Consider the following 25,097-nt stretch of genomic DNA (forward strand, 5'->3'; position numbering starts at 1 on the left):
CTCATAAAATGGATAACGTGTATGAATAGGCAGTAAATGAACTTACAATAGGACGCTTGACCTCACTCATAATTAAAAAATAGTTTTGGAACGAAATGAGATATTCTCCTTTTCCATTCTTTTAGAACAAGAATGAAAAAGTTGAACGCAGTCAGCTAAGCCATGCTGGGAGGAAATAGGCCTTTTCCCAGTCTGCCGGTGGAGTGTGAATTGCATAGTTTCTTTGAGTGGCAATCTGGATATATCAGTTTTACCCCCCACATTTTTAATTTTTTAGTTTTTATTTTTCCAAGCTGCCCAGAATCCCCCCCATTCACAGCTTTGTTGCATGATAGACTATAGATTTGAATGTAGTGTGTCATCCAATTTATAGGTTAGTAAGAGACTATGTGTCAACCGAATCTTGTAGTCACTACATGCAAGGAAGTGGCATTGCAGTTAGAGAGCTTGCTCTCGGAAGGTATTTTATGTTTAATTTTAAACATAAAATATTGTTATTTTAGTTCTCTAAACAGTTTAAAACCAATAATACATGATTAATAAATAGTTCTTGATTAATACAGCAAATATTCTTTTTAAAATTTTTTTATTCAAGTACAGTAAAATTTCAAACATACAGTAAACTTGAAAAAAGTTTACAGTGAACAACCACATATTTCAGTTAGATTTTACAATTGTCAACATTTTATTCTGTTATCACTTATATAATATATATTTATGTTTTTACATATTTATATTCTATATTACATAAAATGTATATGCATGTATATGCACCCATATATATTCATCTATCCATCCATCACTCCATCTTAAATTTTGATGTATTTCGAAGTAAATTGCAGACATCAGTACACTTCATCCCTTAACATTTCAGCATACATATCAACTAGAGTTTAATATTCCCATACAGTTTTTTCAAGCGCAAAATTTGCATACAGTGAAACACACACATTTTAAGTGGACCCTTTCATGTGTTTGGACAAATGTACACACCTTTGTCATCTAAACTCCTATAAAATGTAAGATATTTCCATCACTCCAGAAAGTTCTTTCCTGTCTCATTCCAGTTAATCCCCCTGGCAATATGTTTTACTACAGATTAGTTTGGCTGGTTCTAGAACATCAGACACATGGAATTTTACGGTAGATACTCTTCTGTGTAAGTAAAGCTTCTTTCCTAGTGATGTGTGCGACCCCCCATACCGCTGTGCGCGCTGGGGCCCGCCCCTTTTCGCTCCGGAGTAGTATTCCACTGTAGAACATACCACAGGTAGTTCACCCCTTCCCCAGGGAATGGACATTTGCGTTGTTTCCAGGTTGCAGCTGTTACAAATGAAGCTGCTATATTTGAGGACACGTTTTCTCTTGAGTCACTTGGGGGTCTGAATGCATGCAGACCCTCGCCTTGGGGCTCGTGGTCTGTTTTAACTTCGGGACGCAGACACAGAGATGAGCACGTGCTGTGTGACAGGTACAGGAGCTGCGTGGTGGGCGGTGAAGAAGGTGGGCCATGTTTCTGCTGGGAGAGCCAGGGAAGGCCTCCCGGGAAGGGACCCTCGGGCTGACGCAGCCCTGGGTCCGACCTGCCTGCACTCTGGTCCTGCTCCCATGAGGAGAGCCCTGGGAGCCTTGCTTCTCTCATCTGTGCGATGGCGACACCGTAGACGCTGACGGAATAATGGGCGGAGAGGCCCAGCCACGGCCTCAACAGGTGCCTGTTTTGCTAAATATCCCTCTTTCGTTCATAGGCCTGGCTCCTCTGCTGGCCTTCAACGTGGATGTGGCCCGGACCTGGGTGACTCCCAAGACAGGCGGGCCTCATGTGCTCAGCTCCCATGTGCACCAAGACCCCAGCAGCAAGGAAACCTGGTGAGTGGGACCCAGCAGACAGGAGTCTGAGGCCTGAGGGGGCTGCTGGGGAGCCTGAGGAGGCCCCAGAGGAGGCCTGAGCATCCCGCTTCTGGGAGGGCGCCCTTGCACTGTCCCAAGGGCCTGCAGGGGAGAGAGAGGGCGCGGGGAGGCTGCGAGCCCCAGACCAGCCCACCCTGCCCCTCTCCTCACAGCCGAGGCAGGAGCGGGGGAACTGCAAAACTCTTTCAAAATAAAGTTTATTAAGGCCCTTTTGTCTTTCACACATGCTCAATGTAGAAATTTTGGACAGTGACAAAAAATATTTTAAACGATAGAAAATATGAGGCAGGAGGGGAGCCGCAGCTAAGAGGCAGGCTGCGGGCTGGGTGGCCGTGGTGCACTGACAGCATCACTCTGTCTCATAGGCAGGTGCCCCCCGACCCCCCCAGCATCGCTTCTTGTCTCTGCAAAGGGGCAGTGATTTACCTACCTCCCCGGGCTGAGGCAAAAGTAAAGCTCAATTAACATTATCTTGTATTTTTAAAATGTCATTTGTATCCACCATTAGATAAGCAAAAAGCTTTGCATCTGACAGCACTGTGTTGGTAAGGATGTGGTAAAACTTTCAAGAATGTAAGTTAGTATAACCACCTTGGAGAGCAATTTTCCATATGTGGTAAAACTGAAGATACATGTGGCCTTGCACGCAGTAATTTCAGTACCAGATAACCACCTGAGAGGTGAGGGTATTTATGGTAGCCCTGCTTGGAATTGTGAAAGACTAGACATGCTCATCAGTCCAAAAATGGAAGAAATAAGCTGTGAATTACACACAGATCCTCGTGGCAGGTAAAGTGAATGAAACTCACTTTTATTAAGGTTATTAAGGTAGATTAATCTTGAAACATATTGCAAGGAGAAAAAGGGCAAGTTGTAGAATTATGTATACAATGGTCATTCACTCAAATGTTTGTATGGAGCGCCTACCCCGAGCCAGGTCCTGTGGGCACTGAGCGAGCAAAGCAGACAAAAATCCGCGTGTCAGGGGAGATGCACAACGAGCGAGGAAAACGTGTGTTATCGTCAGACGGTGGCAGCGGCGGCGTGTTATTGTGGAAGCATGTCTTTAGTTCCCCTCCGTCCCAACCCCGTTATCACCAAAATGACTTCTAGGACGGCCTTTATTTTGAAGCCAGGACCCAGTCAAGGGTCACCATGTGTCTCTTCAGTCCCTAAGCTGGAGTAGCCCTTCCTCCCCTGTTTCGTTCATGATGGTCACAGGGTCTTTCCTGGGCCTGCTCTGTGGCCCAGCCATGCCCAGGTGCTGCTCCCCTTCCCGCCCCCGCCCCCGGCCCTGCTGCTTTGCTTTTGGACAATGGTCAAGGGACCCTTCAGATCCAGCACACCTGAGCCATGAGCCCAGGGTCCAGGCAGGCCTTGGGGCAGAGCCCGGTGAGGTGCTCAGCGTGCCTGGCCGGGTGGAGCCGCGCATCTCCCTGAGCTGAGCAGAGCAGGAGCTCTGTCTGGTGGCAGACGGGTGGGCACTGGCAGCTCCTCAGGCAGCCCGGGGCCTTGGGCCAGGACGCCTCCAGCCAGCAAGCTTGGACCCGTTGCTGGGCTGTGGTTTCTTCATCTTTATAGTGAAGAGGCTGATGACCATTAGATTTAAGTGGTGAGGGCAGGGACAATTCATTCATTCATTTACTCACTCATTCACGCAGCAAGTACTTACAGAGCATCTACTCAGTGCCAAGCGGAGTCTGGGGCACCAGGCAGTGAAGGAGGTGCAGTCCCTGCCCTCACGCAGCTCCCAGGCTCATGAGAAAAAGAGATGAATCAGGAGATAACAAGAAGGGTGATGACTGCTCCGGTGGGGACGTCCAGGGCTCTTTGGGGACATAGAGGCAGGTGTGTCCTTCAGGCAGAGGGTGTGCATAGGCCCTGGGACTTGGGGGATGAGTAGGAATTCGTGTGGGAAATCTGGAGGCAGGGAGCCTGGCCAGGCCTGGAACCTGGCCTGAGCAAGATCAGGGAACTGAAATGGCGTCAGTGGCCGAAGCCGAGCGGGGTGAAAAGCGAGGTGGGGAGGCGAGCAGTGCTTGTCGGCAAGGGCTTGGGGCAGCCAGGAAGCCGTGACACAGGCCTGGGGAGAGCGGGTGGGGAGAGGGTCGTTCGGAAGTTTTTGGATGCAGGAATTTGACTTAAAGGTCAGGGTTTGTAGTTTTTCTTTTGTTTTGGTGAAATTTTGTTGACACATGCCACACAGAAAAATGCACATGTCCTAAGCAGCTCAGTGACTGTTCACAAAGCGAGCCCCCCGCGCCCCCCACCCCGTGAGGTGGCGCCCAGGCGCAGAGTAGGACAGAGCCAGGTGCGCTGGCCACGGACCCTGCCCAGAGCCAACCACAGCTGCAGCTGCCAGCTCCACGCGTTAGTTTTGCCTGCTCTTGGACTTGTTATAAGCGGGGCACACAGCGGACTTCCCTCCCTCTGACTGTCACCTGAGGTCTTGCCTGAGGCGGTGGTGCTCATTTTCCTTGCTAGAGTTTTCCGGAGTGACTAGTGCTGATGCTGGCACTTGGGCAGTTTCCTTGGGCTTTCGTGAAGAGCAGGGCGTGCCCTTTCTCGGGGTGGACCAGTGTCCTCCCTCTACCAGGCATGGGCCCAGGGGTGGAGATGCTGGGCCAGGGCTGCTGTGTTGGCTTAGCATTCAGTTTTCCAAACTTTGTGGTGCAGGATGTTCTTGTTGCTCCACGTTGCTCTCGTTGCTTTGCAAAGCTGGGTTTCAGTCTGGCTTATTTGTGACCATCTCCTGCTCAGTCCCCCAGCGCCAGGTCTGACAGATGTTAAGCCTCCCTCCCTCAGAAGTCGAGCTGAAAGGCCACGACGACGGATGAGGGGAGTTTGAAACCCCCCGAAAAGAAGGCCCTGAGCCCCCCAAGGGCAGAGGGGGAAGAACCCAGGTGGGCTCATGAAAAGCTTTCTGAGCGCCAGCTGATGCAGAGGGGGGTTCGCGGGAGGATGTGGTGAGCGGCAGCTCTGGGGGTTCCTGCCACAGATGACAGAACCTGGGATCATGTGCCTGCTGCATGGGGCAGGAAACGCTCTGCTCGCCGCCAGGCCGCAGAGAGAGGCGCAGCCTCCCCTTGTGAGGATGACATGTCCCTCTCACTCTCTCATGCTGTTTCTCCGTAAAATGTAACAGGCAGGGCAGGCAGCATCATGGGCCTCGCTGCTCCAGGGGGAGTGGAATGGGCACCTGGGAACAGACTGAGCACAGACAGGTGGGAGTTGGCTGAATCAATCGGATGGGCTGTCCGCCGATGGTGGGCTCCGTTACTGTGTAGTCAGTTTATCAGTCGCTCAGTCAGCGGACCTGGAGACCAGGAGACCACCCGCCACGGTGGGGCGATAAAGAGGTGGGCAGCAGGGGCAGCCCAGGCTGAGCCCCTGGCCACCACACAGTGTGACTGTGCTGAGAGCGTCACCCTGGGGCTCTGCAGGGCACAGCCTGCGTGGCTGCGCGTGGCAGTCTCTTGGGAACTCACAGTCTAGGTGGGAACAAAAAAAGCTAGGGGTAGGAGTGGTTTCCAGCAGTCAGGGCTACCTGGACAGCTTGGAGGGGTCAAGTAGCTCTTTCTTTTAGAAAGACCTCTTGAGGAGCTGGGGTTTGGGGCATAGGGTCATCAGGAAACGAAGGGAAGGGCAGTGCAGGCAGAGGAAGCAGCCTGGGCAAAGCCCTGAGGAGGACTAGGGCGGAGGACGCTCCAGGCCCACACCCACCCCAGCAAATCTCGGTCTGCGGCAGAGCCGGCTCTGGGGTGCGGGGGCCAGTGAGGCGGCAGGGCTGCTGAACAGGTGACCTAACTGGGGGGCTCAGTGGCAGAGCCTGCAGAGGCGAATCCCCTCGCCTGCCGCCTGGGCTGTCAGTTAGTCACCACTCAACAAATACTCACTGAGCCCCTGCTCTGCGCCAGGCCCTGGGAACCACATGGCAAACGAGACGGACGAGATCCTGGGGGAATTTACAGTCCGGCAGGGAAGGCAGGAAGTAGGCAAGCAGGCGTGTCAACAGGACAGTGTCAGACGTGACCTCCTCACCTGTGCGTTCTCCAACCTGCCCCACCTCGCAGCCCAGTTCCTCTGCTTCAAGTCACCCTGTTTTAGTTCCTTCAGAACCTGTCACGTCTGACACTGTCCTGTTGACACGCCTGCTTGCCTACTTCCTGCCTTCCCTGCCGGACTGTAAGTTCCCCCAGGATCTCGTCCGTCTCGTTTGCCATGTGGTTCCCAGGGCCTGGCGCAGAGCAGGGGGCTCAGTCAGTATTTGCTGAGCGGCGACTCTGATGCTCCTGCTTCCCTTTTACAGAGACTCTTTTGACTACAGTAGGACAACTCAGTAATCCAGGATACTATGCAATGCCACGTAACACATTTATGTGGAATCTGAAGAACAAAATAAATGAACAAACAAAACAGGAACAGGTTCATAGATTCAGGGAACAGCTGGTGGTTGCCAGGGGATGGAGGTTGGGGCATTGAGTGAAGAGTGAAGGGACTAAGAAGTACACATTGGTAGTTACGAAATAGTCCCAGGGATGCAAAGCACAGCATAGGGAATATAATCAGTAATATTGTAATAACCAGGTATGGTACCTGGTGGGTACTTGAAATATCGGGGGGGATCACTTTGTAAAGTACATGATTGACTAACCACTGTGCTGTACACCTGAAACTAGTAAAAAATAATATTGAATGTAAACTGTAATTGAAAAAGAAAATGTAAATTTAAAAAAATCCAAGATAATCTCCCCATATCAAGATCCTTAACCTAAGCGCACAAAATCACTTTGACCATGAAAAGTAGCATAGTCACAGGCTCTGGAGATCAGGACACGACATCTCGGGGGATGCGGGGACATTATTCTGCTTTCTACTGCCAGGCTAGCCTGGCTTCTGGAGGAGGGGTGCTAGGGCCACAGGTGAAAGGTGGGGATCTCAGCATTTCTAGGTGGATCGAAGCCATGGGATTGCAGGGGGTCCCGGGGGAGCGTGTGCTGGCAAAGGAAACGAGGCCAGGCCTCAAGACTCTGTTTAGAAGTCAGCCAAGGAAGGAGTCTGAGAAGGAACCATGAGAGCTCACTGACATCCAGGGCTGCGGAGAGGCTGAGGAAAATGAGGTGTGTGTCCGTGGGACCCGGCAAACTAGGGACCACTGGTGACTTGGGCTGGAAATCAGCTCAGAGCGGGGCAAGCTGGCGGGGCACACACACAGGTGTAGAGGCAGCACCTCTTTCCTGCCCCCTGAGCAACTAGGGCCTCATTATGACCTTTCAAAACCAGAGACTAAACATGCACTTCCTTTTATAAAGCCCTCCGTGGCTTCCCTCTGCCCTCCTGCTACCTTCCGGAGCATGAAGACCGCGGACCTGGTTCACGGTTACCAAGCCCAGCTTCAGGGCCCGTTTCCCAGTACCCCTTCCTCACAACCCTAGGCTCGGGAGCTCGCCCCTGTCTCAGGCAGCCCAGCCCCCTGGGCAGCGTGGGGAGTGAGCTCAGAGTGGGCGGGAGGGGGGCAGTTTGCTGTTACGGCTGCCTTAACTGGGCAGAGTCGCCCACCCCCAACCTCCAGTTCTGACTGGCTCATAGGTGGGGGCGCCAGCATGCTCTTCTCAGGGCCTAGTGTCACTGAGGCCAGCTGGGACGGCTCCTCTCCGCAGCAGCCACTGGGAAGCCAGCACGGCCCCCAGTATAACCGACTGTGCTGTAGGTGGCTTCCTGGCTCCCCCCGTTGCCACCAAAGAGCAGGATATTTGTTTACCACCAGGAGTGCCCCATCTGTGCCAGGGTGGGCCAGAGGGCGAGAGGGGCTGCACCGAACCTTCTCCTGCCCAGAGCTGTGCAGAAACAGAGGCTGAGCGATGTTCCGCACAGTGCGGAGCCGCCTGCCTTTCCCAGGCCTGCGCCTTCTCCCACTTTCCGGACAGGGGACCTGGGGGCCTGTGGGCCTGGAGTGGGGAGACGGTGCTCGGGCAGGCGGGGAGGAGAAGGGTATCAGCGACCGGCTCAACTCTGCTGTCTGCCCTCCCACTCAGGCTCCTGGTCACCACCTCTAAAACCAGCAGGGCAGCAGGGCGCGTGCACAAGTGTTCCCTCAGCCAGGATGAGATCCTCTGCCAGCCTGTGGGTAAGAGCCCCAGGGAACGCTCCCGAGGCCTCTCCAGGAGCCCCACGCATCCGGCCCCTCCCCCGGAGGCCCCACCGCCAGCCACAGATCACGTTCTCTCCCCGTGCCCAACCCCACCCCGACCCAACCCTGATCCCCCCCCACCTTTCCTGATCCAGCCCTAACACCAAAAACATACCTACAATAACTCGAGTGCTCACCATGCTAAGCGCTTCTTCAGTCACTTTTAATCCTCAAAACCATAGCTTGTGACAGAAGAGGAAGCTCCAGTTCAGAAAAATCCTTCAGTTGCCGGTATGACTGAGGTCACACAAATAGTATTGGCGGCACCACAGATGCAAACCCACCTTCCCTGGTTCCCAAACCTAACCTATTCTAGCTCGTCGCCCCTCAGTGGAATCCAACCCTACGTGCCCAATGCAACCATGGCCACCCTAATATCTAGCAGGGCACCTGGCACGTATTAGGTGCTCAATAAATGCTATTCGACTAAATGAACAAATGAATGAACCAAATTCACTCATTAACCAAGCACCACCCATTCCACACAATGTAACTCGAGGCCCATATTTGCTGGTGGCCCCTCAGCCACGTAGGGCAGAGTCCTTGTCTTTGTAAGAGGCACAGTGTTGAACAGCTTCCAAAGGGGACACAGCCCAGCAGGGTGATAGGCTGATATAGTGGCTCAAAGATGAGACAGTCTCTTGAGGCCCCTGTCAGCAAGGGAGAGGGAGGAGCTACCACATCTGCCCCCTGGGGCTGTGGGGCAGTAAGATTCCCCAGAGACAGGTCTTCGAGACTGGAGGGTTCATCAGTCCATATAGCTAGTCCCTCAGCACCTTGCACATCTCCCCTCTGCGCACACCCACCACCTAGTTCTTCGCTACCCACCTGTCCCACCAGACTGGGAGCCTGCAGGGGAAAAGCACCAGGTCTCAGTTATTCCTAGGTCCCCGTCACCACCTGGCACAAGACCATCACAGAGCCGACATCCCAGGCCCTGTGCTCCCTCTGCCCTTGGCTCCAGGGGTGCCTCCCTGCGTCCCTCCCACCTCACCTGGGCTTAACTGTTTCAGAGCATGTCCCCATCCCCAAGGGGCGGCACCAGGGAGCGACCGTTGTCCGGAACAACGACAGTGTTTTGGTGAGTGGGCATGGGAGGGGAGGCCGGAGGGCCTCGGGGAGGCTGGCACTGACCCTTGTGGCAAACTGGTATTCATACCCGTCCTTGCTGGCATGTTATTCTCAGGGCCGAGCCCGGCTGCCTCCCTGGTGCCAACGCCAGGGCTGACCATGGCTCTGGCGGGGTACTCCGTGTGGCCCAGCACCCTGACCCAGGGGCCAACCTCAGCTCTGACGCTGGCGCCAAATCCCACCCTGGCTGAGGGGTGAGCTAGCTGTTCCTGCATGCCATGCCTGCTTGAGGCACTTGGTTCTGGGTAGCTGTGACTAGGGGGCCTGGGCTGGGGGTGACCCAGACTTTCCCTCTTCCTTTCTCTCCTGCTCCCCCAGATCTGCATTCAACAGGTGGCCCGGCGGCCCCACAGCCTCAGCTCAGAACTCACAGGCACCTGCAGCCTGCTGGGCCCCGACCTCAGTCCCACGGCCCAGGTCTCTTTCAACAATGTTGGTAAGGACTGGTTACTCACTGGCCTCAGACAGTTCTGGAGAGGTCTCCTTGGGTCTCCAAGAAGAGGCACCAGCCCACGGCAGAGGCAGAGGGACACAGAGACCCAGAGAGAGCAAGGCAGGCCTAAGTCCCCCGTGGGCGAAATGTGGGCTTGCCTCGAGGTGAGCGAGGAGGCTGTCTGAACGCTTCTGTGTGTATTTCTTAAAGAAAATCTCCTGGATCCTAAGGCACATGTGCATGCTGGAGACTGCTACAGGAACAAAAAAGACAGCACAGAGAATACCGCCAGGCGGCGCCGGGCTCTGGAAGCAAAGGAGGAAAAAGAGGAGGAGGAGGAGGAAGAGGCAGAAGCCGGTGAGAAGAGGCAGACCTGGGTTGCTCCCAGAGGCTCTCAGAGCTGATATCTAGGCTGGTGACCTCCAGCGGTGAGAAGTGCCTATGTCTGCGAGATGCGGAGCGGTGGCTGGGCTCTACTGGCCTTGCCAGTCCCAGCTCTGCCCCCTCCTTCTTACAGATGGGGAAACCGAGGCCCAGAGAGTGAGAGCGATGGGAGTGACTCACACAGAGCCAGAGCCTGAGCAGGTTCTGGTTTGCTCTCTGCTTCTGAGACAAAGGCTTCACTCTTGGGAGCTTCACTAACTTTTTGCCTGAACGGAGCCCTTGGGGCTTGAATGGGGCAGGGGGCCCTAAAGGGCAGGACATACCACCCTCACTCCTGCCCCAAATTCCATGCCCGCTCCTGACCTGCTCCCTGTCTTGGCCCAGGCACTGAAATCGCCATCGTCCTGGATGGCTCAGGGAGCATCGATGCCCCAGACTTCCAGAAAGCCAAAGACTTCATCTCTAACATGATGAGAAGTGTCTATGAGAAGTGCTTCGAGGTAGGCTTCCCCAGGAGCTAGACTCACACGGTCTGCTGCTGTCTATTGCTGTGAACAAACCACCTCCAAACAACAACTGCTGAGCTGTTCATGGTTCTGTGGGTCAGCTATTTGCGCTGGGCTCAGCTGGGCAGTTCTTCTGATGGTCTTGCCTGAAGTTTCTTCCTGCAGCTGCAGGTATCTGGTTGCTTGATGGGGGACTGGACGGCCTAAGATGTCCTCACTTGCCTGGCCATGTGTCTCCAGCAGGTCAGCCCAACGTTTTCATGGCTGCAAGATTCCAACAGGGCAAGACCTAAAGCGCACAAGCCCTTTTCATGTGCCTGATTATATCCCATTTGCTGATATCCCAGCGGCCAAAGAAAGTCACATGGTCAATACGAAGGGGAGAGGGACTACACGAGGATGCGGGTTCAGGGAGAAGTCTGATTCGCTGGCAGCTCTTACTGTCTCATCTTCTCCACCCCTATGTGCTCAGTGGTTTCTCTATACTTTAGCATCTCCTCCTGCATAAAACGAGGAAGAAAGAGTGGATTCTTCCACTCCTTCCAAGGGGAGCCACGATAGGGCCTTGGTCATGGAGACTCTGCCAACCTCCTCCCCCTTGCCCCTCCCTCCAGTGCAACTTTGCCCTGGTGCAGTATGGAAGAGAGATCAAGACCGAGTTTGACCTTCAGGACAGCCAGGATGTGATGGCCTCCCTCAGCAGAGTCCAGAACATCACTCAAGTGGGGAATGTCACCAGGACAGCCTCTGCCATGCAGCATGTCCTGTGAGTGTGAGGGCGGCGGGAATTCCCTGAGCACCTACTGGGTGCTGCCTGGCATCCCTGCCCAGGGACTTGGAGGCATCATGCCTGGAGAGGTGGCTGGAGAGGACTGTGAAAAGGAACAGGCTGAGAGAGGTCTCTCCACTCAGCCTTGGCTGATGGGTGATACCCCAGGACAGTCCTCCAAAAATTCTTCTGAAGACTCCTCTTGTGAGCAGCCGTGCACGTAAGGCCGGGCTCAGTGGCCAGGCTGCCTGGGTTTACGTCACAGCTCCAACTGTACTTGGAGATCTTGGGCGCCTAAACTCTCTGCTTGGTTCCTCACTTTTAAAACAAGAATAGTAACAGCACTTGCCTTAGAGGATTTTGTGAGGATTAAGTGGGTTAAAATATGTGCAGTGCTTATAACAGTGCCTGGCATATACGTGCTTTGTAAATATTAGTCACTGCTATTAATGTCATTATTATTTCCATGCCAGTCTATTCCTTGTTCTGTCCCACACTTTTCTATTGGAAGCAGGCACTGCCCCGGTCCCCGTCCCCCTCCCCTTCGTGCTCCCAAGTCCTGCTGTGTGCCCTAGGGCCATCCCCCCCGCCCCTTGGGCCGCTGTTTCCCTGGGAGGGCTCCTTAATCCTCTCCAATTCTAAAGTAGTTTTGTGAATAAAGTCCCCTGAAGCTCCGCATCCCTCTGGCGAAGTCCTCCACTTCCTTTACTTTCCCTTACCTAGCGACAACATCTTCACACCAAGACACGGCTCCAAAAAAAAGGCATCCAAGATCATGGTGGTGCTCACTGACGGGGACATATTCGGAGACAACCTAAACCTCACGACTGTCATCCACTCAACAAAGATGCAAGGTGTTGAGCGCTTTGCCATTGGGGTAAGAACCAGCAGCAGGGGGCACCTCCGGACCCCATGTAGCTTGGGATGGGGAGGAGCCAGGTTTCCTGGGAGGGGCTTCTGGAAGCGGCCTCCTCACACCCCGTTCGGTTCACAGGCTCCCATCGTCTTGTTTTCTCCCAGCCCTCGTGTCCCCACTGCCAACTGGGTCTTCGCACAGAAGGCTCATTTCCCAATGCGGTCGTAGCTCACACGCCAGCAGGGATGGGGACAGCAGGGGTCACTCTGGGAGTCCACAGGAAGGACATTGGGGCGAGGGGAAGGATGGTCCTGGAGGAGACGGCGCGGAGCTGAGTCTGGGAGGACAGGCAGGGTGCAGAGGAGGGGGAAGGGAACACCGGCGCAGGGATGAGAAGGAGCCTGGTGCGTTCAGGAGGTCCCGTGCAGACTAGTGAAACTGGAGCCCAGAGTGTGTGTTTGGGGGAAAACAGGGAGCAGGGGAAGTGGAGGGCAGGTGATGGAGACCCTGAAGGCCAGGTGGCAGGGCTCAGCCCTCTCCCTGGGCCTGTAGAGACCTCGGGGCTTAGGGACCAGCCAGCCCTCATGGTGCTGACCCACTGATTTGGGGCCTCTCTGCAGGTGGGAGAGGCATTTGAGAAGCCTAAGACTGAGAAAGAACTGAGGCTGATCGCCTCGGACCCCAGCAAGACCCATGCCTTCAAAGTGACCAACTACACGGCACTGGGTGGACTGCTGAGCCAGCTGAAGCAAAGCATCGTTCCCATGGAAGGTGAGGGCTCCAGGGCCTGGCCGCCTGTGGCTGCCCCCTCGGCACTTAGCAGGAGGTCCCCGCCCTGCCCTCCAGCCCCACCCTTGGCCTGCCTCTTTGGGACACTCTGGGCGACTCCCTTCACCTCTCTGAGCCTTAGCGGTTCCATCTCTGAAAAGGTAACAATATCGCCAGCCCTCTGCCCTTGACCAAATCTCCATGGAGCTCTGATGAACTGACGGGGTGTTGGAGAAGGAAGGATGAGCTCCTGGAAGCTCACAGATGGGGAAACTGAGGCCCTGGAAGCGGGAGGGAACTACCCAGGCCCTCTTCCAGTGGCTGCGAAAGCAAGACCCGCGTCTCTACCCTCAGCCTGGTGCTTGCTCCTCCCATCACTCCAAACCCGGTTCCGTCTGGGAGTGAGGCCAGGCTGGACCTTCCCTGGCTTGGCTCCTCCTTCCCCATGCCCAGAGCGGTGTCTCACTGGGCTTCTTGGCTTCCAGGCACTGTCGGAGAAGCCCTCCACTATGAGCTGGCACAGATCGGGTTCAGCGCCCAGATCCTGGACAAGGTACATGGCCAACGCAGCACCAGGCAGCCTTGCCATAGAGGAGGGGCCCCAGCAACACCTGGGGACTTGGGGACCCTTGGCTCACAGTGAGGGCTCTGCCGTCCTATGGGGACGTCTCTGAAGGAGCCTCGCCAGGATGACGGAGAACACCCCTGCTTGCTCGCCCTAATCCGGGACTCTGAGGTGGACAAAAGAATGACCATACTTATTATGAGAGGTCTTCTTGTTCTGTGGGCTCGAGGATTGAGCCGTTCTTAAAATAGAGAGTGGTAACAGGCTTTGGCCTGGGCCAGCTTGCCAACCCCACCGGAGACACTGTTCCCACAGGAAGGCTGAGACGCAGGCACAGTGAGGACGTGGCCCTCGTGCATGGCAGAAGCGCGGTTGGCACTGTCACTCAACCCAGGCTGGGCACCCCACAACAAGGGAGAAGATCTTTATCTTCTCAATCATACTTATTTTAATGCTCTGCATGTGGCCCTGGGACGGCTCTGGGGGTTCCTGGTATAGAGGGACAGCTCCCCTGGCAGGAACCCTGTGTTTGCCATCCCACCTTCCTCCCGCATCCCTGGCCAGGTGGGCACGGGGCCACAGAGCGCCCCCCTGCCTCCACAACACGAGATTTTCTGGGCTGGCTGGTGGGTCCGGGGCCGCGGTTGCTGGCCCCAGGTACCTCCAGCTCAGATGGCCTCCAACCCTTGTCCCCCGCAGGGGCAGGTGCTGCTCGGCGCTGTGGGCGCCTTTGACTGGTCGGGGGGCGCATTGCTCTATGACATGCACAGTCGCAGGGGCCACTTCCTGAACCACTCAGTGGGGGACACCAAGGCCGGAAAGCACAGCTACCTGGGTGAGGGGGGCTCCTGGGGGCCACGTGGGCGAGGGCGGGGCCTGAAGACCCCCGGGCGGGGGGCCAGGACACCACCTGGGCGAGGGTGGGGCCTAGTCAGGGACAATGAGGTTTCACCTCAGGCTGCACTAGGCTTCCTAGTTGGGAGTGGCCCAGATTGGTCACATAGACTAAGAGGCAGGCCCTGCTTAGGGACCTGGAGGTGAAAATTAGGGCCTTCTGGGAGGGGACAGGACCTGCTCAGTTCTTGATTTGTGGAATGACCCTGGATGGCTACCAAGGGAAGGTGGGGTCTCACCATTAACAACAGTGGTGGGAGACCCTTCACCCCTCACTCCATTCCTTATATAGTGGGTGTGCGAATTAGTATATTTTGAGCAAAGCTGTATATGTGATGAGGTGTGTATATCATATCCATGCGGTGGGCCACGTGTGTGACCAGCGGCAGTGGGTACACGGGAGAGCTCCTTGAGGCCAATTTTTAAAAAGATGAGAAGGACAGTCTCCTATTTTGTCCTCCTGCCCAGGCCACTTCCAAGGCCTGGCTGGGAAAGTGGGGACGGGGGCAAAGGAGAGGCCCGGTGGGAGCCCCGGTCACAACCGCAGCACCCCTGCCCCAGGTTACTCAGTGGCCGTGCTGCGTAAGGCCTGCGGACCCTCCTATGTGGCGGGGGCTCCACGGCACAAGCATCGAGGGGCCGTGTTTGAGCTCCGGAAGGAGAACGGAGAGACCAACTTCATGCCAGTGCTGGAGGGAGAGCAGGTACCTGCTGGCGAAGGACCACGGACCCCTCCATTAGTACAGATGGGGGATCGGAGGCCCGAGGGAGAGGGCTGGGCTCCGGGGCACACAGTGGGTCGGGGACGCAGCCCGAGCAGAGCACGTGCCTCTGCCCTGGCTCTGCGTGTCTGGCTGTGCCAGCGCTCCTGGTCGTGGGGAGTTGGCTGCCATCCCCGTCTCCTGTGTTACCTGTGAACAGACTGATCGGGAATGCCCCAAAGGTGGGGGTCCAGAAGGAGCAGGGCAGGGCTCTGGCCTTGCCAACGGCTGCGGGAGGGGCCTCTCCCACGCTCCCTGTGAGCTGAGTTCTTCCTGGGCTGTAGATGGGGTCCTATTTTGGCTCTGAGCTGTGTCCCGTGGACATCGACATGGATGGAACCACGGACTTCTTGCTGGTGGCTGCTCCGTTTTACCACGTTCATGGACAGGAAGGCAGAGTCTATGTGTACCGTCTGAATAAGCAGGTGAGAGGGTCTCCAGCTCTGCGAGCTTGCTGAGGCTGTGGCTACTCGGCCTGGGCAGAGGTGGCACAGGCTGGACTCGCCCTGGCCCCGCCTTGCGCCGGGCAGTGACGCGGAGGTGCCCGGGGGGCTGGCGGCCAGGTGGACAGTGGATCCGCTCCCTGCTGTTCCCCTCTCTCTCATTTTCCCCATCTCATCATCTCACATTGGTGGCGATAACCTCCCAAATAGCCACACAGTTGACAAAGCAGGTTTTGTCTACTTTCTCACCTGCTTCTGCAGTAACTGAGAGGTCGCTGTGGCTCGCCCTTGCCAGGTCGGGAAGCTGAGGCTCAGTGATGTTGAAACGTTTACATAGACGTTTTACACGTACCCAGGTTTACATAGTAAGTACGTGGTAGAGATGGGACTAGAACCCAGGCCTCCCGGTGGCCAGTCCGGTGCCCCTAACCACGGGAGTGGAGGGGACAAGCTCTGGTCCAGACCTGCAAGGCAGGAGGACCCCAGCTTTACCTCTCACTCACTGTGTAGCCTTGGGAAGGCCTCTTGCCTTTTCTGAGCCTCAGACTCCCTGCCAGCGAATCCAGTTAACAAGTCCGGTGAGCGCACCTCCTGCGGTGGCCAACGGTGGGCGCCCTGCATCCCTGTCTTGAGGGCTGTGCTGCCTGTTTGCTTTACAGGATGGTTCTTTCTCCTTGGTACAAACGTTGTGCGGGCATCCTGGGTTCACAGAGGCCCGATTCGGCTTTGCCATGACAACAGTAGGGGATATCAGTCAGGATAAGCTCACAGATGTGGCCATTGGGGCCCCCCTGGAAGGTTTCGTGGCGGGTGATGACATCAGCTTCGGCAGCGTATACATTTACAATGGACGCCGGGATGGCCTCTTTACCAACTACTCACAGGTAACCTGCAGGGCTCTCTCCTGCTCCTGCTCTGGGGCAGTGGCCACCCCCCTGCCCCGCCAGATGTGCCGGTCTGAGCCCCAAGTCAGCTCCAGGTCTGAGTGCCAGGCAGTCCCACGGGGTTGAGAGCGCCCAGTGAAGGGCAGAAGTCACTCAGGTGGGTGGGAGGCTCCCGGTCGGGCAAGAGCTTGTGGCAGTATCTGTCTACTTCTCCGACCTGGCGCTCCCTTCTCTGGCACGTGCGGCAGGGGACCTGCCTCATACCCTCCTTCCTCCCTTTCTGGCCCCCTCCCAGTCCCTCCATGCTGTAACTCTCATCCCCCAGGGCTCTGCTGCCGACCTCCCATGCAGTCGTACGCCCCCTCCAGCTAGTTTCTTGCCCAAGCTCCAGTCCCGTATGCCCAGCTGCCTCCCGAGCACCCTGTCTGAATGGCTCCGAAGCATCTCGCTCTCATGCTGCCCAGTGGAAAGCATCCTCTTGCCCCCAGCACTGCTGCTCCTCCGGGCCCCACCCACCCCACCTGAAATCCAGGATAAGCCCGGACACGTGATCCTGGGCACAGCCTGTCAGCCCCGTGTCCACCCCAACATTCGAGCTCTCTCCCAGTCGAGCCCCTCCTCTCCATCTCCAGCGCCGGCGCCACCTGCCTCCGCCTCGTCTGTGTCTGATTAGACACCCCCACCGCGCCCCGCAGTCCCACTTCAAGCCCCTTTACACCCAGCTCTCCTGTTCCTGCGCACGGGCCCCTGGCGGCTTCCTCAGACCGCCCTGCTCTGCCCAACCCCTGCCTTCTCAGCGTCCCTGCCAAGTCCCAGCTGCCCTTCAAGGCTCTGTGCAAATGCCACTTTCCCCGGAGGCTGGCCCTGCTCTTCCCAGTTTCTGACTGAGGGCTCCGATCGAGGGGTGCGGACGACGCCGACTTGCTCTCCTCTCCCTCGCCCACGCCTCGTGTTTCTCCCTCCACAGCACATCCGAGCCTCAGCGGTGGCCCCTGGACTGCGCTACTTTGGCACGTCCGTGGACGGCGGCTTAGATTTGAATGGCGATGACCTTGACGACATCACCGTGGGCACCCTTGGTCGGGCGGTTGTGCTCTGGTAGGGGTCTGCCCTGCCTTCTGTGGCCCCAGGCCCCAGCCTTGCCCACTTGCCCTGCCCTAAGTGGCCCCGTGAAGACACCAGGCACTGAAGGGACAGAGTAGGCAGTTAGGGGCACTGGCTGTGGAGTCTGCCCATCTGAGTTTGAACCTCGGCTCTCACTTAGCGGTGTGTGCTTGGGAGGGCTATTGAACTCCAGGTTCCAATTTTCTCATCTATAAACGGAACGATCATAGTGCCTGCCTCTCAGAGTCATGAGGATTAACTGAGAGAATCTACGCAAAAGCTCAGCACAGTGCCCCTGGGGGCTGCCATCGTTGCTACCACTGATCTCAGAGTCCCTGTGCACATCACGTTAAAACTAAGTGAGTTATCAAGTACTGTGGCTATAAATAAGCTGACAGGGCACCTGTGTGCCCTGTGCTCTCCCAGACTTGGCTGTCAACTCAATGCCCCTATTTGCTGTTGCTCCCAGGCATCTCAGAGTCCACATGTCTAAAAACGGACCCCTTATTCTCACCCGCACCTCATTCCCCGCGCCCGGCCCCTCCCTGGGCTTCCCTTCTCAGCAAATCACAGCCTCTGTTCAGGACGAAAACCCAGGGGTCATCCTTGATTCTTCTTTTCCTTTCCTGCCACCCCATCAACACACGTCTTTTGTTGGCTCTACCTCCAGAATACCTCCCCATACAAGACACTGTCCCCGTCACCGGGGCCGCTGCCCCGGCAGCCCCCCTGCTTCACTCCCCGTGCTCCGGTCTCCACAGGACAGCCGGAGCCGTCCCTTTCCTTTGCTGCTAAAACCCCTCAGTGGTTCCCACTCAGAGGAAAACCCAAATTCCTTGCCATGGCCTGGCCCTGCCCGCCCCTCCGGTGACTACTTCCCATTTCCTGTCACTACTAACTGTGCGGCTGCCGTGCGTGACCTTCATGCTCCTCAAGCCAGGCTCGTTCCTACCACAGGCCCTTTGCACTAGCTGTGCCTTCTGCCTGCAAGGCGCTTCCCCCAGATCTTTACGTAGCTGGCTCTCTCTTGTGAGCAGATCTCAACTGTCCCCTCATCAGTGAGGCCGTCCCTGACTACCCATCCTAAGAAGCCCCAGTCTCCGGGACCTTATCCTATTTCACTTATATCAGAACATTACCTGTACATAGTATTTTACTGTTTCTTCTTATTTCTTTGCTTGTTGTCTCTTTTCCCACTAGAGCAGGGACTTGTCCCTTTCCCTACTGTATCCTGAAGACTCAGAACAGCAGGTAGCACAGGGGAGATGTTCAATAAATATTCATTGAATGACTGAATGAGCCAAGCACTGATTCGATCACTTCTCACGGTCCTCTTTGCTCTCTTAATTAGCTCAAGACCTGTGGTTCGCCTGAAGGTGTTTATGACCTTCACCCCCATGGTGCTGCCCATTGGCTTCAACGACAGTGTGAATGTGCTTTTATGTTTTGAAATCAGCTCTGTGACCACAGCTGCCAAGTCAGGTAACAGGCAGCCCGGCTGACCCGCACGGTGTTGGGCTTCTTCCTTGTTGGCTTGGGGAGCGCGGGACCGGGAGAGAGGATGGGGGTGGGCTCAGGGTGTGTGTGTTAGGAGGTCCGGTGTTTGAAATCCCTCTATCTGCAGCTTAGCTCCTCTGACACTAGGTTCTGTGTAGTGTGAACTGCCCTAGAAAAGGGCGATCTGCTGTTAAGTCCACGCTCTGAAGGGGTGTACTTGACCTTGTTAGGAGTGGAGGGACTCCTGAGAAGTGCCCTTCCTCTTTCTCTCTGATTTCCATCTTCTCCCCTGCCCTCCTCACTGTGTCTTTCTGGCCCGGCTAGGATTGAATAATGTGCCAGAGGCCTGGCCTCTCTTCCCATCCTCTTAACTGCCACTGGTTGGGATCTGTTTCCGCAAGACCGAGTGTGGGCGTGGCTTTCACAGCCCAGGTATTTACTGGTAACCCAAGAGCTCCCCTCCAGGGTAATCTGTCAGCCACAGTCCCCGAGGTTTAGCGTCTCAGTAACAATCCCTGAGACGTCTGCCTGGTTCCTGCAAATAAGACAGCGCTCTCCCAGGTGGGGTGGCTTCACTGCAGATGGAGGCCATTGTCAAAGGTGGGGTCGAAGAGGACAGGCCTGCCAGTTCCAGCCGTATAGGCTGAAAGGTGCAGGATGCAGAGCCTGAACGGCTGCTGCTGAGTGGCTGTGGGACACGAGGCAGGTGCCTCGCATTCTCTGGGCCCTGCTTCTGTTCTGGCCAGTAAGGGAGCTGGCCCAGGTCCCGTATAAGGTGCTTCCAGCTCTGCGATCCTCAGGTTTTACTCTGTGGCTTCCTTTTCCATTCCCTGTACTATTCCCCCTCCTCCTCCTCTCCCTGATCCCAGCCTCCCCGCTGAGTCCTCCCTCTCCTGGGGAAGACTGACTCAGCCCTGGGAATGTGCTGCTCGGGGTTTGGGGCTGGAGCACTGAGGGTCCCTAGCCAGGTGCCAGAACACCATGAGACAAGCACTTTGGAAGTGAAGACACTCCGAAGTCCGGCCCCGGGGAAGCACCTCTGTGCGGGCACCCAGGAGGGGCCCCCGAGGAGCCTCAGGCAGGCTAGGGGACCTGAGCCTGGGACTTGCCCACCCCAGCCTCATTGGCAGGGCTGGTCTTCATTCCCAGGCCTCGGAGAGACATCTCTGAATTTCACGGTGGATGTGGATACGCTGAGGTCGAGGAAGAGGCTGCAGTTTCAGGGCGGTAGTGCTTGTCAGAGCTACCTTAAGGACTGGCACGATGGGCCGCTTCTCTGTGAGCGCCTCAGGCTCTTTCCCACAGAGGAAGAGGTAAGCGAGGGGCTTAGAAGAGTCCAGAGGGGTCTGTGTTGTTGAGAAAAGACTGGAGGGGTATGCAGTGAAGGATAGGTGTCTGTTCATACAAACTAGATTAAAATAATAGATCAAGAACCAGGGGACTAAACGATAATGGGGGAAAAATGCAATTAAAAAAAGAACTGTATAATGGCATGGGAGATGGAGTTAATGATACGAGAAATACAAATTAAAGAGACCTACTGAAATTAAACACCAGCTATATCACTGAGCTTCCTAGCAGCTGAGCAAAAAGGGAGCTGCTTTTTGCTGCTTTTTTCTAATTGCTGTAGCTTCCCCTCCCTTTGTCATCTAACCTTCCCTGAGGACAACAGCGGGGCTGAGGGTCCTTCTTCAAATCAACATCAGAAAAACTGAATGAGGGAAAGTAATAGAAAGATAAAAGTTATCATTTACAAAGGTGCCCAGAAACATGGTGTTTGTCAGGACTCAGAGCCTGCCAGGACCTAGAACTTTGGATCTAAAAGGATCATTTATTCCACTAACCTCATAAATTATGCTTCTGACTACACATCTGTTCCCGCATCTGTTCTGATTATTAATTGGATTAAGGAAGAGTTTCTAGTGAGTTTCTACGGCTTCTTTCCATACAAGCATAACTACCTTTTCCACCGGGAGGCATGCTCGCCTCCTCTCATGTGCTCAAAGCTTCCACCACGGCAGAAAGGCTCACTCAGAGAGAACGAGAGATGCCATCCTGGGCAATCTCCTTGTTTCGGTTTTTATCTAGTATGCCCTCCATGCTGCTTTGAGAAAGATCTTTGTAAACACAGGTGTGACTATGAGTCTTACCTTCTGTGGCTCCCATTTGCTTGCTGAATCAAGTGGAGTCGGTTTTAACTCAAGCCAGAATCACTTTGTGATTGGGGGGGAAACCATAAGGAGTTATGAGATCAGAGGCCATTGCAGATCAAGGGAGATTTTTCCAATGCTCTTGGCAGCTTGGTTAAATGAAAGCTTCCCTTGAGCCTGGCTTATGTGGAAGAGGCTTAGGACTTCTGGCTCACCTCTTTCATTGCTTATTTCTTATTATGACTACCTCGAAGTTAAAAGTATTCTCCTTGTCATCTTCTCCCCCACCTCCAACTCCAACTGTGCGTTCCTTGGTGGCGCTGCAGCTCCCCGAAGAGGACCACTTCTTCAACATCAGTATCAACGTCAGCTACCAACTCCAGACCCCCAAGGACTGGAGTGACCGTCCCCACCCTGTCCTGGACCTCTACAATGAGACCTCTGCCATCTTCCAGGTGACGCTATACACAGCTAGGACCAGACCCTCCTGGGAGCCATTCCCCCAAAAGCACCTGCTTCCCTAACTTCAAAAATTGTTATTAGAATTGGGGGGGTCCTCAGACTGCGTTTGGGCCCCTGATTGCACAAATGGGCCTTGCTGGTGGACAGCCAAGTCTCCAAACTATCACCCCAGGCTGGTTCCTTTATGTTCCCAGAAAGTACTTGCTACATGTTTCACAAAGGGTATAAATACATTGCCTGACTTGGCAAGAGTCTCTGATGACAGCGTGGTGGGGGTCCCCTGTGGGGACTGGATGGGAGCCGATCTGCCCTGAACTGCAGAGAGGATGCCCTTTGGCGCCCCTGTCAACCCAGGTCCTGCCCGGGGCCTACGGGCTGAATGTCTAGCCCACCAAACTTGCACCCTAATGGGTGGGTAGCGTCATAAGGAACTTTCCTCATAACCGAGGGAAATCAGAGGGGGAAAACAGTCATACTTGCTGATTCTGTGATATCTAAGGTGATTTTGTTTGTAGCCAGGCCCTGGCTCCTAGAATATTCTATCTGTCTACATTTAGAGAGTCTTATGGGGTATAGAAAGGTCAACAGGATAAAAGTGACAACGTGGGCATTAAAGAGTAATACTTACGGTCAGCTGGAATGAACTGAGTCTCCAAAATTAAAACTAAGAAGCCAAAAGTAGTTCATGCTGGCACAGAAAAGCACATATTTCCAGGTAACCCTAGGACAGTCCCGACTGTCCAATGTTTTTACCCAAATGCTCTATATTAAATTATATAAGCTTTTAGCTCCATTGGTCAACACCCAATGTATCAATCACAGATGGTGAATAGAAAGGAGCGCAACATGATCAGAGCAACTGGGAAGCTGTTTTCACGGCTCATCTGCCCCGGAAGAGGGAGAATCAGGTTCCTTAGGAACAAAGATTGTCACCTTAATTTTATTTTATTTCTTTTTAGATTCGTATTTATTTATTTTTAGAGAGAGGGGAAGGGAGGGAGAAAGAGAGGGAGAGAAACACCAATGAGTGGTTGCCTCTTGCGTGCTCCTGACTGGGGACCCGGACGGCAACCCAGGCCTGTGCCCTGACTGGGAGTCGCACCGGCGACACTTGGAGGCCGGCGCTCAATCCACTGAGCCACACCAGCCAGGATGTCACCTTAATTTTTTAGGCAAGAGACTTTATTTTAAACATCTAATAGTATATTTACTTTGTAAATAATTTTTTAAAACTTTGGTATTGACAGCAAGGTAGATGCAAAAAAGACTGGGAGAACTAATGTAATAGTTTTATCAATAAGGAGATTATCACTAATTATATATATTCTGTTTTTTAAAAACTTTATTTTGAAGTAGTTACTTTACTAAAAAATTATAATATTCCAAAAATCCCTGTGCATTCTTTATCCAGATTTCCCAAATGTTAACATTTTCACATTTTATCACATGCTTTATCATATACATTGCTTTATCATTCTCTCTCACTATATAGACAGTACATCCACATACATACATATATATTACACACATATACACACATCTTATTTCTGAACCATTTGAGAGTAAGTTATAGATTTGGTGCCTATTACTATTCAATATTCAGTATATATTTCCTAAAAAACGAAATTCTCTTACACAACCTCAGTGCAATCATCAAAATCAGGAAATTAATAATAATAAAATACTATCATTTACTTTATTTAAATTTCATTAGTTGTCCTATAAGTGTCCTTTATAGCAAAAGAAAAAGTATTTTTCAGGTCCAGGATCATTTACTGCATTTTGTCATCACTTAATGTTTTGCCTCCTTTAATCTGGAACAGTTTCTCAGTCTTTCTTTGTTTAATGACTTCAATATTTTTGAAGGATACAGGCCGGTTATTTTGTAGAATGTTTTATAACTTTAATTTTCAGGTGTCTCCTCATGATTAGCTTTTGATTTTGCATTTTGGGCAAGAATATCACAGCAGTGACGTGTCCTTCTAAGCGCATCGTATCAGGGGGCACATTGCTCTGTCCATTACTGGTGCTATTTCCCAGTGTGATTAATAAGTACCTTGTGGGGAGATGCTTTGAGATTATGTATGTACGTTGTTTAACATCCATTCATGATTCTTACCTTTATCAATGATTATTTTGATGGTTTGGCAAAGAAATTCTTTATTCCATGGATAAAATGGATGAGAAGAAGTGATTTGGTGTTAGTTTAAGCACATGATGTTTCCAGAGAATGAGTTCTGGCCGGGAGCTCAAGGCAGTATAACCCAGCTCTCTCACTGGGACTGGGGGAAAGAGAACAGGCTCCTTGGTTACATGGAAAACAAAACTAAAAACACCCCCAAAAACCTTGCCCGGAACTGTTGACCCGATCAGTGTCCAGTTCTGACTTCTGCGAATTCCATCTCCCTCCTCCAGGAAGGAGGTTTGCTTTCTAGCTCTGGGCTCCCGTTGCAGCTCCTGGCGCTGGTGAGGGTCCTTGCGTATGGCTGCTGACATGGTCCCTGGCTGCCGGGGAGATAAAGGCAGAGATTTCCCAGTTAAGGAGCTGGCTGTGTTTCCTTCATAATAAAAAATAAACCCAGATCTTTAGAAAATTTGAGTTTTCAACCTGAACGAGGGCTTTTCAATTTTAACTGGGCCTTTGGCCCCAAAGTGACTTTCTGAATTAGTTTGCTTTAATGTTGTAGGCAAGATTGCAAAGGGAATATTTAATCTGTATACAGAGAAGACTAGCCATGGGGTCAAAGGACTGCAGGGCTGGACCTTGACAATATCTGGTTAAGTATCTTCCATCTGTGCCCCTCCTCTTCCTACCTCTGCTTGAAAGGACTAAGGAAGCTTTTCTTCATGTAGGTTTTCCTCCTGAAAATCTCAAAGCAGTGAGGTGTGAGTGATGCTGCTTAATTCTCGTGACATGTGACAGGCACTCCCACCATTCCATGAAGGTCACCTCATTTTTGGACCTTGGCCAGAGGCCTGACTCATGGTGTACCTGTGTTGTAGGAGCAAACACACCCTCTACCGTCACCTGTCATCTGGCTGTTCCCCCTACGTCTCCTACCCTGGACAGATCAAGGAATGTCACAGTCACAGCTCTCTTGGCCATGTGGACACAACCCCAGCCTGTCAGCCTTCACCTCCCTGTAACTGCCCTTAAGAGTCCAAAGGAGGGACAGGCGCGTCCCAAGGAGCAGACTGTGAGGCAAGGCTGCCGGGGATCGGGGGCCCCTGGCCTGACCCTGCCCCTTTCTGTGTCGTTACAGCTGTCCTATGAGAAGGCCTGCAAGAATAGGCTGTTTTGTGTTCCTGAGTTACAGCTGGCCACCACCATCTCTCAGTGAGTCGGATACAGTCATCACAGTTTCTGCAATTAACTTGCTCCTGAAGGC

At 53.8% G+C, this 25,097-nt stretch overlaps 1 protein-coding gene across 1 annotated transcript in view; it reads left to right on the forward strand.

The window, feature by feature from the left end:
- ITGAE (integrin subunit alpha E) overlaps window positions 1-25,097 on the forward strand; it is a 57,643-nt gene that overhangs the window by 14,795 nt on the left and 17,751 nt on the right. The window contains 19 exon segments of the mRNA XM_054575675.1: window positions 1,749-1,869; window positions 7,947-8,038; window positions 9,115-9,182; window positions 9,551-9,668; window positions 9,876-10,022; window positions 10,434-10,549; window positions 11,170-11,321; window positions 12,048-12,201; window positions 12,801-12,951; window positions 13,434-13,501; window positions 14,213-14,348; window positions 14,969-15,111; window positions 15,453-15,593; window positions 16,271-16,495; window positions 17,463-17,593; window positions 18,951-19,081; window positions 20,246-20,409; window positions 21,573-21,701; window positions 24,972-25,045. Coding sequence (XP_054431650.1) covers window positions 1,749-1,869; window positions 7,947-8,038; window positions 9,115-9,182; window positions 9,551-9,668; window positions 9,876-10,022; window positions 10,434-10,549; window positions 11,170-11,321; window positions 12,048-12,201; window positions 12,801-12,951; window positions 13,434-13,501; window positions 14,213-14,348; window positions 14,969-15,111; window positions 15,453-15,593; window positions 16,271-16,495; window positions 17,463-17,593; window positions 18,951-19,081; window positions 20,246-20,409; window positions 21,573-21,701; window positions 24,972-25,045 — 2,461 coding nt within the window.

This window comes from Pteronotus mesoamericanus, unplaced genomic scaffold, assembly GCF_021234165.1.
Source record: "Pteronotus mesoamericanus isolate MK-2021 breed Mesoamerican mustached bat unplaced genomic scaffold, CSHL_Meso_final contig_317, whole genome shotgun sequence".
Classification (NCBI taxonomy): domain Eukaryota; kingdom Metazoa; phylum Chordata; class Mammalia; order Chiroptera; family Mormoopidae; genus Pteronotus; species Pteronotus mesoamericanus.